Source organism: Epinephelus moara, chromosome 24 (assembly GCF_006386435.1).
Source record: "Epinephelus moara isolate mb chromosome 24, YSFRI_EMoa_1.0, whole genome shotgun sequence".
Lineage (NCBI taxonomy): Eukaryota > Metazoa > Chordata > Actinopteri > Perciformes > Serranidae > Epinephelus > Epinephelus moara.
The window spans coordinates 42,448,942-42,462,325 of record NC_065529.1 but is presented as its reverse complement, the minus strand read 5'-3'; the positions used below and the strand labels follow the sequence as shown (position 1 = coordinate 42,462,325).

The following is a 13,384-nucleotide window of genomic DNA, read 5'->3' as shown; positions in this document are numbered from 1 at the left end:
TCATATAAAACATTTTGTTTTAAATGTTCCTTAAATTTAAAATTGCTGTTTCTTCATGTTGAACAACAATTTGTGGATTTTCTCAAACCAAAGAAAAGAGCAAAAATAAGAAACATTGGTGAATCCCAAAAATCATGGGGTACTAACAAAATAAAGACTCGAGGATAAGAACAAAACTAAGAGAAATTTAAGTTTCTCACATGAGGCCCAAAGTTCCTGACTTAAATGTAATGGCAACTTTTAAGTGAATTAAATTTCCAGTGAGATGATATATTTTTACTTTAAAAGAAAAAAAAAATCTGACAAACTTTGATTTTGATTCACTCTCATCTTCAACCTTTTTACATTTCCCAGAAATCTCTGTGTGTTCAAACAGTACAGAACAAGTCAGATCGCTGAAAACTTGACTTTATAATTCCTTAAAGGAGCTGAATTATTTTTATAATGATTAATTTGGCTATTATTTTCTCAGTTAAGGAATTAATCCTTTTGTCATTAATGTCAGAAAATAGTAAAAATAATAATAATAATTCATATACTGACAAAAACTTATACAAGAAAAATGGCTCAAACTATTAATAGATCATCAAAACAACCAATTAATTATCTCTCAATTGATTAAATTGTAACAGCTCTCACATACATAGGAGATGATCTTGCATTGTTTCTTGTGTCTAGTGGTGTGACAGCTCCCTCTGGAGGTCATACACAGTCATGACCCTGTGATGTCTCCGCTGGCAGCTCAGTGGCTGGTTTTAAAAACTAATCAGTGTATGAACATGTCATGTTGGAGGAGGTTGTTCATATCACAGTATCTGTTAGAAACAGAGTCAGACTGATGCTGCAGGCTGTAGGCAGAGATCAACAGTGCAGAGTAAAGCTGATAATGATTTTCAGTTTTTACAGAGTTGTTTCAAAGAGGCTGAAAAGTTTCTGGTCCAGGTCCACAGAATGTTATGTGGGCCACAGCGCCCACTGCTGGACAAAGTGTGTAATCACAACACTATCTAGTTGCATTCATGTAGTTCTTTAAAGTGCTTTATTTAGAGGCTGCCATCTCTACAGTACTAACAAATACTAACTTCCTCCTCTCTGTGTGTGTATTTCAGATAGTATCCAGCAAAACTCTTACAAGACCTCTGCAGCTGAAGAAAGGCAAACCTGCAGGAAAAGGAAGCATTACGGTATGTACGGTGTCATCATTATTGAGCTAAATGTCATATCCTGTTCTGTAATGATTACAACAATATTTAGATTATTGTGTGTGTGTGTGTGTAGGTCACAGCAGAGGAGATAAAGGACAACAGAGCCATTGAGTTGGAGTTTGAGGCTAAAAACCTGGACAAGAAGGTAACTGCTCCTCATCATCTTCCCTCTTTTCTGCGTTTTCTTCTTTCTCATCTTCATCTTCTCCACTTCGTCAGGACTGTGTGGCACAAACTCTTTTTAGATCCTCCATTAGTTTTGGGTGTGAAGGCCTTCGTTAGTTCTTAGTAATTCACTATATCAGGTTGTACAGTTAAATCTTAAGGAATGTTTTTGCTAATGAAGATTTTAGTTATTGTGTGTGTGTAGTGTAATGAGTTTCTGTTGGCAGGGAGTAATAAGGAATAAGATTACTTTGAAAAGAGTAACGAGTAATGTATTTTTAAAGTGTATGTATATACAAAGGTACAGAAAAAAACAGGTGTCTGTTTTTCTGTTTAAGAAATCAGCTTCTTGTAGAAACAAATACATAAACCGGTTACCTGAGGACATGAATGTGCTGAATGAGAACGCAGCATCATTTCTTTTCTCTGTCCAGGATACATTTGGGAAGTCTGATCCGTTCCTGGAGTTTTCTAAACAAGGGGATGATGGAAAGTGGCATCTTGTCCACAGAACGGAGGTACACACACTCACACACATTTACACTTCATACTCAGAGTGACTGCTGCTTATTCAGTCATGAATATTTAACGTTATAGAGAAATAGTGTCCTCACTTTCAGTGTCTGAAACCATGATCGGTCTAATGGAATACACAAACATTTTAGTAATGATGAAGGTTTGTGTGTGTGTAGGTGGTGATGAACAATCTGAATCCCAGCTGGAAGAAGTTCACTGTTCCTATGCAGACGTTCTGCAGCAGCGACCTCGACAAACCAATAAAGGTTCAACCAATCAGAATCTACACCTACTCAAAACAATAAATAAAATCTTAAACGGTCACATGACATCTCCTCTTCCCTCTGCAGGTGGACTGCTCCGATTATGATAGTGACGGGTCTCATGATCTGATCGGTTCTTTCATCACTAAAGTGTCAGAGCTGCAGAAAGGTGGACAGGTGAGCTCACAGATGATAAAAACATTTGATGTGTTTCTGTTGGCTGGTCAGAGGTTAATGAACTGTCCGATGTGTCCTCCAGGTGCAGTTTGATTGCATCCACCCTGAGAAACAGAAGAAAAAGAAAAGCTACAAGAACTCTGGAGTCGTCTCTTTGAAGAGCTGCAAGGTAGGAACCACATTACCCAGAGTTCTCTGCTTTGTAAGCCCTACAGCTGTCAGTCTGAAAGCAGATTTGATCAAACCTTACCATCTGTAATCTGAAGCGAGCAGTGTGACTGGCTCTGTGAGTAATACTCAGGAAGTAAACGTCAGTGTTTGTAGGTATTGATTTTTACTTCTTCTTCACCACAGCTCTCTGTGCCCGCAGTGAAACTGGATCTGCCATTATAGATGTCTTTAATGTGTTCACTACATAGAGGCAGCTGCATGTGTCTTAGTGATCACATTCACTAAGTCAAACAGATAAAAAATATTAAAATAAAAAACACCACCAATGTCAACTGACCTGTAGACCACATTCATACTCAGCGACTTATGTTTGGGTCCTCTACCAGAGGCCTGGGAGTTTGAGGGTTCTACGCAGTATCTTAACTGTTCCTAGGGCTGCACTTTTCTGGACAGAGACCTCAGATGTTGTACCTGGAATCTGCTGGAGCCACTCTCCCAGTTTGGGGGTCACAGCCCAGAGTGCTTTGATTACCACTGGCACCACTGTTGCCTTTACTCCCCACATCTTTTCTAGGTCCTCTTTCAGCCCTTGGCATTTTTACAGCTTCTTGTGTTCCTTCTTCCTGATGTTGCTGTCGTTTCTCGATCAACACGATGTCCGGTCGGTTAGACATCACCAGTTTGTCAGTAGTCCCACAGGATCTTGAGCAGCTGGATAGCTCATTGCTTAAGGCTGCTGATTTTAGCGGGAAGATCAGGGGTTTGATCAGGGCGGGGCAACACATCCAGTCTGGGCCCTCAGGCAAGGTTCCTAATGCTGCTAGCCCCCCTTTAGGATGAGTGAAACCACAAACATAAGAGTCATATCAGCTTGGGCGTCGCTCAGATCAATAAGACTGGTAGAAACTGGTTGAAACAAGCCCCTGGGAACAGTGCCGGCCTTTAAAGCCAATTTTACGTTGTGGCCAAAATTGGAATTACACAGTGCAGGTCCGTCATGTGATGCCGCTGGGCCCGGAGCACTAAATTGAGAGTTAGCTGTTCGGAAGTTTGCTGCTCGGCCACACTCAGCCGCCATAAAAGTCTCAAGTGCACTTGCTCTATGGGCTCAAAAGTGCAGAAGATCTTTTAATTTCTGACCATGGAAATTGAGCTTTTTGGCGTCATTCAGGTCTCTACATACATCCATTAGTTTGAGATACATTTTAGCTGCTGTTGTTAATACATCTGTCTATAAGACGCATGCGAAATATTTACTCTTTTCATACTTACTGTAACTTCTTCAATGTGGGAATGGACATTTATAGGCCGTCATGCATAACTCAGGCTTCACTCGCACTTTTGTGGTAACGGCTGCCTGAAGCGTGTTTTTTTTCTGATTTATGTCTGTGATTTAATTGATTGTGTATTTTATAATTTACCCGTAATTTACTCTTTCATTTACTCTGTGTGTTTGCAGATGCTGACTCAGCACAGCTTCCTGGACTTTGTGATGGGCGGCTGCCAGATCAACTTCACCGTATGTCAACACCAATCGACTCATACACGCTCTAATGGCTTTAATTTAAATTCACTAATCACATTCAAGTTTATGTGTTTATGTGTTGAAAAATTATGTTCTTGAGAAAACAAGGTGATTGATCTCAGTGTCCCGAGATAAACTGACATACATTCAGACTTTTCAGTCATTAACAATAACCTCTGAAATGATTAAATACACACTTTATGAACTGATTAAATTAACATGTGAATGATGTATTTGAATAAGGAATGAATGTTGTATGAACACTGTAGGTTGGGATCGACTTCACCGGCTCTAATGGTGACCCTCGCTCACCCAACTCTCTCCACTACATGAGTCCAGACGGGTTGAACCAGTACCTGTCTGCTCTGTGGTCTGTGGGTCAGGTGGTCCAGGACTATGACACGTTAGTACACACTCACTCAAACACAACCTATACCTGAAAAACCACACCTTCAAAAATGTGCACAGAAACCCTAAACCATGCAGATACAGGTCTACATCCATAACCCTACACCCCACATCCTACATCTACACTCTGTAATCTTAAAACTGTTGTTCCTGCACCCTACAACCTAAACCCGGTCCCCACACCCTATGACCTAAAGCCTACACTCTAATCTCTTTGTCATACACCCTACACACTGAATCCTATACTTTAATCATATTTCTAAACTCTAGTTCCTGCACCCTAAAATGTTCGTCCTACAGCCTAAAACCTTCATCCTACAGTGTAACCCTACACCCCACAACCTAAACTATACACACTACAACCTAAATCTTAAACCCAACATCTTTCCTACATCCTACATATTAAACCCTAATCCTTTCATTCTACACTCTACAACCAAAATCCTGCATCCTAATGTGACTCTAACAATGATCCTAACATGGTCCTGTTTCCTGTTTCAGTGATAAACTCTTCCCAGCCTTCGGTTTTGGAGCCAAACTGCCTCCAGACTACCAGGTCAGCTCTCTAACCAACCAATCGCAGCACATCATTCTGCATGCTCCACTGGTTTCTCAAGTGTCACATCATTTTTAATGAGTCTGTGATGTACAATGGTTTTCTGATTTTGTGATTTGGTTGAATTAAACGAGTCTTACTCTGATTGGCAGTTCAGATCACAATCAAAGAAATGAAAGTGAGGAAAGTAAACAAACAGCTAAAGTTAAGAATGCGTGAGATCAAAACAAACTAGTTACAAAGGCAAGATTATTTACTTAGTCATTGAGCTCTTTGGCAGAAGCTTTTTGTGATAGTTTGTGTTACCGTTCACTGGCACATGGTAAATATGCTTTGTTCTTTCAACACTGGAATTTGTTGTTAATGTACTAACTAGCGTCAAGACGGTCTTGAATGACAGTTACAGACAACTGCCGTCTGCTGGTGTAAAGAGTTATTGCCTCCCACACAGGTGCAGAACATTTGTGCTAGTTGGCTGTTGGCTTTAGTCTTTGCGGTGTGTTCATGTGCAACTTTTGGCCGAGGTCTGGCAAAGTTGGTTTGGTGTGTCTTGGCCTGAAAGCTCGTCGATGATTAATTCTTGAACTGCTGTGTTGTTGATCTTGCAGGCTGCACACCATGAGTTTGCCCTCAACTTCAACCCCACCAGCCCCTACTGCCAAGGTACACACACACACACACACACACACAGTAAAAATCCTCTTTTCTAAATCTTACTTAAAGTACTCAAATGAAAAAACGAAGCTGAGCCAACATGTATGTATTGATTGAAATTTGATCCAGTCAAATGACCATAATAACAGCAATGTTAGGTTGCATTATATTGATGACTGTTGTGTGTTATGAGGTTTGGAGAGGGCGTCTTTGTTTCGTATAATAGCATTGAGTACGTTAACACACAAGGTCTCACTGACACACACACTGTAAAAACTCCGGGGAAACTGGAGCAGCTTTTGGTAAGCACTTCTGAAAAAGACCGGGATTTAAATTCCCGTCATGCAATCCTAATTTGAAAACCCATTTTCACTGTTTCCATGTTTGCCCTGATTGTTTCAACTGCGCAGCATGTGTAGAATATTTCCACCTCGTTAATCTACTTCCTCTCCGTCTCCCAGGTATTCAGGGGATCGTTGAGGCCTACAGGATGGTTCTGCCTCAGCTGAGACTCTCTGGGCCCACAAACTTCTCTCCCATCATCAATCACGTTGCTTCCATCGCCTCCCAAGCAGCACAGGTCAACACTGCCTCTGTAAGGACACACACTCGTACACACTCACACACACAGCTTTTTTTTTAAACCAAAAACACACACTCACCTGTGTCTGTGTCTCTCTGCAGCAATACTTTGTCCTCCTCATCCTCACTGATGGTGAGATCACAGACTTCGACCAGACCCGGGACGCCATCGTCAGGGCGTCACGGCTGCCGTTGTCAATCATCATTGTGGGGGTGGGGCCTGCAGACTTCAAGGCCATGGAGCTTCTGGATGGAGACGACGGGAAGCTGAGGTCGACAGTGGGGGAGGCCATCGCCAGAGACATTGTCCAGTTTGTCCCGTACAGACAGTTCAAAGACGTAAGGCTGTTGTTTGTGTTTGTTCATAAATAAACAGTCATGTGACCTGACTGTTGTTTTAAGACAGATAAATTGTGAATGATGGGCACTTACACATCTGTCTCTCTGTCTGTCCTCAGGCTCCACATGCAGCTCTGGCTCAGTCTGTTCTCGCTGAGGTTCCCATCCAGCTGGTCTCTTATTTCAAAATGAGAGGCTTGGAACCACCTAACCCCAAAGCCGCCCCCAAAGCCGCCCCCAAAGCCGCCCCTAAAGACGCCCCTAAATCCTAAACATCTGCACCCACACATCCTCAAAGCCACCCTGCACTCCCCAAACGCACCCTTAAAGCTGAAGGCTCACCCTCATCTCATTCCAGGATCACACCACCCACTAAGTCGACCACTTTTCAGGGACCAACCTGATGTGTTGGTAGAATCAGCCAATCACGATACAGCATAAAGCTGTGGGCCAATCAGGTTGCCATGGGCAACCATCCCTGTTTTTTTTAATCAGTTTTATAACACTTTGTTTCCTTATTTTTCTCTTTGATAAGTAGAATGACGATGCTGTAGTATAGATTATTGAATCCTTCTGCTGCTTCCACACTAACTATGCAGATCACATGTTTACTAACATGTTTAACAATCAAAGAGCCACACACACACAGAAAGTGTCAGCCATTTTTTGGCTCCACACTCCGTTTCTTGTATCGTCGGCTCTGTATGTGTGTGTGGCTCTGATTAGCTTTATTGATCAGGGATCAATACTTCGCACTTTGCTCATGCACTTAATGCTGGAATATTGTATCATGAATGATAATATATACTCTATCATAGCTTTACCACTACAGCCTTACTTTAATCTTTACTATAGCTTTACTATTAACCTATAGTCAGCCTTACTGTAGTCGTTAGTGTAGCCTGTGTGACCTCAGCACGCTGCTTCAGCCTGAATGTTTCCAGGCTGTTCTGTCACGACACTCGGTGGTTTGTTGATGCAGCCATCTTAGCTCCCAGAGCAGTCATCCTTTCTACCTGTTTCTTAAAATGGTCTGACCCTTGTTTGACCCTTATAACTCAAAACTTGATCACCTGTCAGTATTACACACAGGTCAGTCAGCACATCAGTTAATCGATCATCCTGAATCAAACAAGTGCATGACTGCAGTTAAACACCCTGAAGTATCTGTCTGAACACATCTCGTCTACATTCAGTGGTCACATATACAGACGAGGGCATTGACACGTTTAACGGTCAAGTGTTTGACATACAGATGACAAACTTAAGACATCATGCAGACCCTTGTGTCCTGCAGATGTGGAAAGCATCTAATATAACCTGATCTTCAGGCACCAGCTGATCTCCCTGCAAAACACGCAGTGAATTACAAAATAGAAATGTAAAAGAATGACAACAATTAAGGACTATTTAGTGGAGTCGAGTAAAGTCTACAGAGTGCAATATATCTCAAAGTGCCTTAATGAATTAACCTGACAAAATCTCTCCAGTCTCCAGACCTGAATGTTTACTGGGAGCCAACATGGCCGCCTCTGCAGCATGGTGACATCACTGCAGACTGTCATGGTGTTGTGATGCTGCGTTCAGGTCATGTGGAAGTTAACGCCGTCAGCATCCAAGTGACACTTTTTTTCCAGCTGTAGGTAAATAACATAAAAACTAAAGAAGCACGGCACCCTCAAGTTGGTTAATAAGTGTCACTAAATTCTGATTTAATGCTGAACACTTTGACCTCTGCCTGACAGACATCAGATTAATGTTCATTAAGGTGTGTTCAGACTGATTGAATACATGTAAACAGGTGTGATGTGCTTGATAGACGTACAGAGATATGAGGGAAATAACAGGAAGTGAGTTCAGAGTCACATGGTGTGTATGTAGCTAGCTAGTTTTTTAAAATTGGTTTCACATTCAGTCTGAACTCACTTTATACTGATTAAGAACACTGGTGGTTGTCTTAGTTGTCCAGTGATGTGAGAATTTGGAAGTCATAACCATAATAACCTTCCATCCCACATGACCTGAACGTCACACTGAGAGTCTGTCTGAACATCTGCCCTGTTTCTTTACCAAAGACTGTCTTTTAATTACTGGAATGACCTGAACACACACACTTACATTCACAAATGTGTCAAAACTCTTGTTTACTGCATCAAAGCCACAGTTAATGTTACATTTATTAATAAGAGTCATTGCCAACGCATCATCTGCAGCCACTTTAAATCGCCTGGAATTCATTTGAATCACCACTATTGCTGTGCATGTTGATGGAATATATTTTCAGGGTCCATTTTATTAAAGTGAAATATTTGTACCGCTTATTATTTGTAGCACTGTTTGTTTTAACTTCAACAAGAGATTAATTCTTCATGTTTGGGAGCAAATTAATAACAGCTGGAAGCTCTGGAAAGAGCTCATATGTAAATGAAGTGAGTGAAGATTATTTTATCAGTGCTGATGTCATATCAGAGGAGTATTTTTAGTCAAAGCAGTGTTTTATGTTTCCAGCAGTTTCTCCTCCGTTTGCCTCTGAGGTGCCGACAGTGTGTGCTGCTGCAGACCGAGTTTTTGCTTGTTTTGGGATCAAATTTGTTCCAATTTTCTGTTAAGAAAGCAACAGAAACTATCACTTGATCAACCTTAGAGGGCCTTCTACTCAGAAAGAAGAAAGGATGAGGGTTTCTAAGGTTTTTTTTTTCTTTTAGAGAGAGAGACCAACTAATTTCTGAGTCTTGATTCATCCAAAATTCATCTTCCATGAAAGCAGCTTCCTTTCACTACCATATTCCAGTTGAGCGTGAACATTCATATTGACCATGGAAACAGTAGTTAGTAGAGAAGAAAGCACGAGATGCTCTTGAAAGCTCCGGAAAATATCTAATTAAATGGACCATGAGTTCAAGTTTTTTATCATCTTGTTTTGTTGCCAAACTGCAGAAGATTCTGTAGAGTTATCAGGCTGCCATGTTGTCCTGTCTTCTTTGTCTTCTTCTTCATTGCCAGAAACTTTGTTTTACGTGTTCTAGTTGAAGGGAAATGTGTTTTTCACACAAAGTTTCTAATGGTAGAAACGTAAGAAACCTGCAGTTTTAATTTCAAACAGACTGTTAATAAAGTAAAGTGACAATTATTAAAACTAAATCATTACAGAAATCTGATCTGAGTTCAGATGAACATGCTGTATTGTCACTGTAACCCTGGCTGCATGGTCACATGGTGCTGGAGTTCTACAGTAAGATAAATACTTTCTTTCTGCCAACATTAAAACCATCACAGGTCTGAAAATCTGTAGTTTCAAAATGCTCTGCAGTGCTGCTCACTGTGATCTTCACCACCAGCTCCACTGCTCACTTACTCAACTAACTGCTTTTAACTAACCAGTATAACCAGTAACATCATACCTGTATGAGCACTGCCCACTAGAATTCAATAATAAAACAAACTCTGGAAAAGAAAAAAAAGTTTCTTTATTGTTTCTGTGAGAGTTGCTGCTGTTTAAAGGATCATTCCGCTTTATTCCAGCATTTATTTTTATAGTTTTGATCCTTTGTGATCGTCTGACTGCTCGTGTTTACTGACCTGTTGCACTTATTTTTATCAATGCCACCGTGTGCCCGGATCTCAGCTGTTAACTTGGTGAGTACAAAGTTATTATTACAGACAGAAGGGATGGACTAATTCATCAGTTAGTCTTCATCCTCAGTTTATTTTGTCATGTAACCTATGTGTTGTTTGTCTGAGTAACTTCTTAAATGTTACTACAGCAGTGGTAGAAAGTAATTAAGAAAGGCCGGTATTTCTCAAGCACTGTAATTGAGTACAATTTTGAGATGCTGAAAACAGTGGTTCCCAACTGGTCCAGCCACAGGGTCCAGATTTCTCCTTGGTCATTAGATCAAGGTCCACACAGTTAAATACATCGAGCTAGTTTGGTGTCTCTGTCAAGTAGCTGTCCATTAGGCACTCACTCTACAGCAGGGAAATAAAAATAAAATATCCGTGTCAGAAATTCACTGTGCTTGAAAATAATTGTGGTTTTTACAAACTTGACATATTTGCGAGTCACTTGCGGTCCATTCAGAGTGGACCTGGGACCCACCAGTTGGGAGCCACTAACTCAGAGTATTTCCATTTTATGTTACTCAAACTTACACAGTTCTGAGAGAAACCACGTGCTTTCTCTCACTAATGTCAGCTGGGATATGATCAGAACACGTCTTCCACACAAGACCCTTTGGCTTCTTATCACCTATTAACCACGTCCCCAGCTTTGTTCCAGTCATGGCTGACAGATTTAACTCAGTTTTTTCAGTGACACCTGGGGCTGATTCAAGATGACCATCTCCAGTAAATAACACTTAAAACATCAGAGATATGGAGAAAAATCAGACTCATGACTTTTGAATTTACTGAATAAAGTGGTTTTAACAGTCTGTCGTACTTTCTGTTTCATGTTTTCTTCTTCACGTATTGTTCAGTGTTTTTTTCCAAACATCAGAGAAACACGAGTGAAACACAAACACCAGACTTCATCAAGAAAAGAGGAACTTAAATTCAGTACTTTAAATTTGCTGCCTTTGGTTTTCAATTCAGAATTTTTACTTAGAATTCAAAATTTGAACATTATTATTCTGCGTCCTGTGTGTGTGTGTGTGTGTGTGTGTGTGTGTGTGTGTGCTCTAAGGAGGAAACTAGTTGAGCAACTGTATTTGCTTTCTCAAACATTGGAGAGGACCTGCCCTAACAGACACACACACACACACACACACTCAGGTACCTCCCATCATACTGTTAGAAGAAAACACACAGCAGTTAGTTTCCATCTGTTGAAGAGTGAAGACAGAAGAGAGCAGATGAGACGACTTCAGAGAGACAGGATGTAGAAGAGCAGACAGGTGAACAGGTATCAGGATCATCATGTCCATCACCGTGACTCTGAAGAAGATCATCAACCTGCCGGGACGATCTGACAGAAAGGTCGAACTCTGTTTCAGAGGTCAGTGACACACACTCACATGTCTCTATCTGGAACACTCTGGGACCAGGCGTACTTCAACTACCGTTTCTTTTGTGTACTTTTGCTCTCAGGATTGTTTTCCTGGTTTGTCCGCTTTGAAAAGTAACTAAGTACATTTACTCAAGTACTGTAAGTACAGTTTCAAGGTACTAGTAGGTTTATTAATTTTAGGCTAGTTTATTCTTGGCCTCCACCACATTTTTTTACTTTAGTCACTTTGCAGTCTTAGATTTTTATTACAAAATACAACCAGCAAATGAAACGCTATTGTTTCATTTGTTTCAGTTTATAAAGTTATTAAAATTACTTCCAACTTTACTATTTTTACTGAAGTACAAGATATGAGTACTTCCACATCTGACCTGCAGCGGATGATCCTTTAAGAAGCAATACCACACTGTTAATGGTCCTGAGCAGGGGTAGGACACCTGCGGCTCCTCTTCAGGGGCTCCTTGTGGCTTTGACAAACAAAAAATCATACAGACATGAAAAACAACTCTTTTCTTTTTACATTTAAAATTTCATTTATCATTGTTACAGGTCTAAATGAATTATGCACCTAATGTGAAGACATTTCATCAACTAACATGTGCATCTGTCAAACCTCTTGCGTCTCCGTAGCTAGACTTGCTTTGGATCACAAATCTAAGAATTCAAAAGTGTGCGGACAGATTGATTTGCTTTCTCCGCCATTTCTGCAAAGTTAAAATTCTAAATAATCCAAAAAAAAACCCAAAACACTGCAGAGGAGCCACCTTTTGTAAAATGTTTTAATGAATGCTCATTTAGACCAGTTAGTTATGTTGATACCCTAATTGTGTTTTGCGGCCTCAGACGGATTTCTTTTCATTATTTTAATCAAAAACAGTTCTTTTGATAGTTAAAGTTGCCGAGAACTGGTCCACTGTGTAGGATTTAATGCCATCTAGAGGCTGTTTCAGTTTCAGTTGGTTGCAGATTGCAACCAACTGAAACTTCTACTGTGTGCTTAACGTGTAGGTGAACTTCAGCGGTCGAAGTGAAAACACGTGTCTAGAGCCAGTGTTTGATTTGTCTATTCTGGGCTATTGTACAAACAACATGGCGGACTCCGTGGAAGAGACCTGCTTGGCATGTAGATATAAATGGCTCATTCTTTTTTGGCCTTTTTGTTATCACAGTGCAGCTACAGAGTAGGAGGAAAGGGGGAAAGAGAATGGGGATGACACGTAGCAAAGGACCTCTGGTTAGAACCCGGGCCCCTGCAAGGCACTGACCCTATGTGGGGCAGACACGCTAGTCGCTGAGCGAGAGGTCGCCCCATAAACAGCATATTCCAATTAAATCAAATCACATTCTTATTTTCAGGTGATTATAAACTGATGAAAATATAGTTATGAATTTTATGTACCAGCGCTGCCAGCAGAGGCCTCTAAATCCTACACTGGACCTTTAACTTCTCAATTTTAAGGGTAAAAGTCCTACGTATTAGCAGTAAAGTGTCCTTTAACTATAAAAAGTAAAAGTATTCTTTATGTAGAATGTCTTCTCTCAGATTGTTATCTTATTATATACAATAGTGAGTGAGTCACATTTTAATGCTGTTGCTGGTCACCGTGGGACCTTAAAATTTAAAGCTATCCAAAAATCATGTGTAAAGTCGTATAACGTAGAGAAGTTTCTAGAGAGCTCCCTAAAGTAGGCTCCCCAAACCTGCGTGAATGGACATGTGCTTTTCCTGTTTGAACAACAGCTGACAAACAGTTGTTTGGTGACACAACAACACAGAGTCATGTGATGTTGTTTGTGTTTACTGCTGTTGTTTGA

At 40.6% G+C, this 13,384-nt stretch overlaps 2 protein-coding genes across 4 annotated transcripts in view; both read left to right on the top strand.

Annotated features, from left to right (window-relative positions):
- The window catches only part of cpne1 (copine I), a 29,301-nt gene extending 19,993 nt beyond the window's left edge, over positions 1-9,308 (top strand). For all 3 annotated transcript variants that reach the window (XM_050039482.1, XM_050039483.1, XM_050039481.1), the window contains exons 4-16: positions 1,110-1,184; positions 1,279-1,350; positions 1,805-1,888; positions 2,063-2,152; positions 2,237-2,326; positions 2,409-2,495; positions 3,957-4,016; positions 4,292-4,425; positions 4,932-4,986; positions 5,595-5,649; positions 6,102-6,235; positions 6,325-6,561; positions 6,681-9,308. In XM_050039482.1, coding sequence (XP_049895439.1) covers positions 1,110-1,184; positions 1,279-1,350; positions 1,805-1,888; positions 2,063-2,152; positions 2,237-2,326; positions 2,409-2,495; positions 3,957-4,016; positions 4,292-4,425; positions 4,932-4,986; positions 5,595-5,649; positions 6,102-6,235; positions 6,325-6,561; positions 6,681-6,833 — 1,326 coding nt within the window. In that variant the 3' untranslated portion in view covers positions 6,834-9,308. The remainder of the gene's footprint in view (positions 1-1,109; positions 1,185-1,278; positions 1,351-1,804; positions 1,889-2,062; positions 2,153-2,236; positions 2,327-2,408; positions 2,496-3,956; positions 4,017-4,291; positions 4,426-4,931; positions 4,987-5,594; positions 5,650-6,101; positions 6,236-6,324; positions 6,562-6,680) is intronic.
- A 2,070-nt stretch (positions 9,309-11,378) lies between these two features.
- The window catches only part of fer1l4 (fer-1 like family member 4), a 37,276-nt gene continuing 35,270 nt past the window's right edge, over positions 11,379-13,384 (top strand). The window contains exon 1 of the mRNA XM_050039117.1: positions 11,379-11,557. Within this exon, the coding sequence (XP_049895074.1) occupies positions 11,479-11,557 (79 nt within the window). The 5' untranslated portion in view covers positions 11,379-11,478. The remainder of the gene's footprint in view (positions 11,558-13,384) is intronic.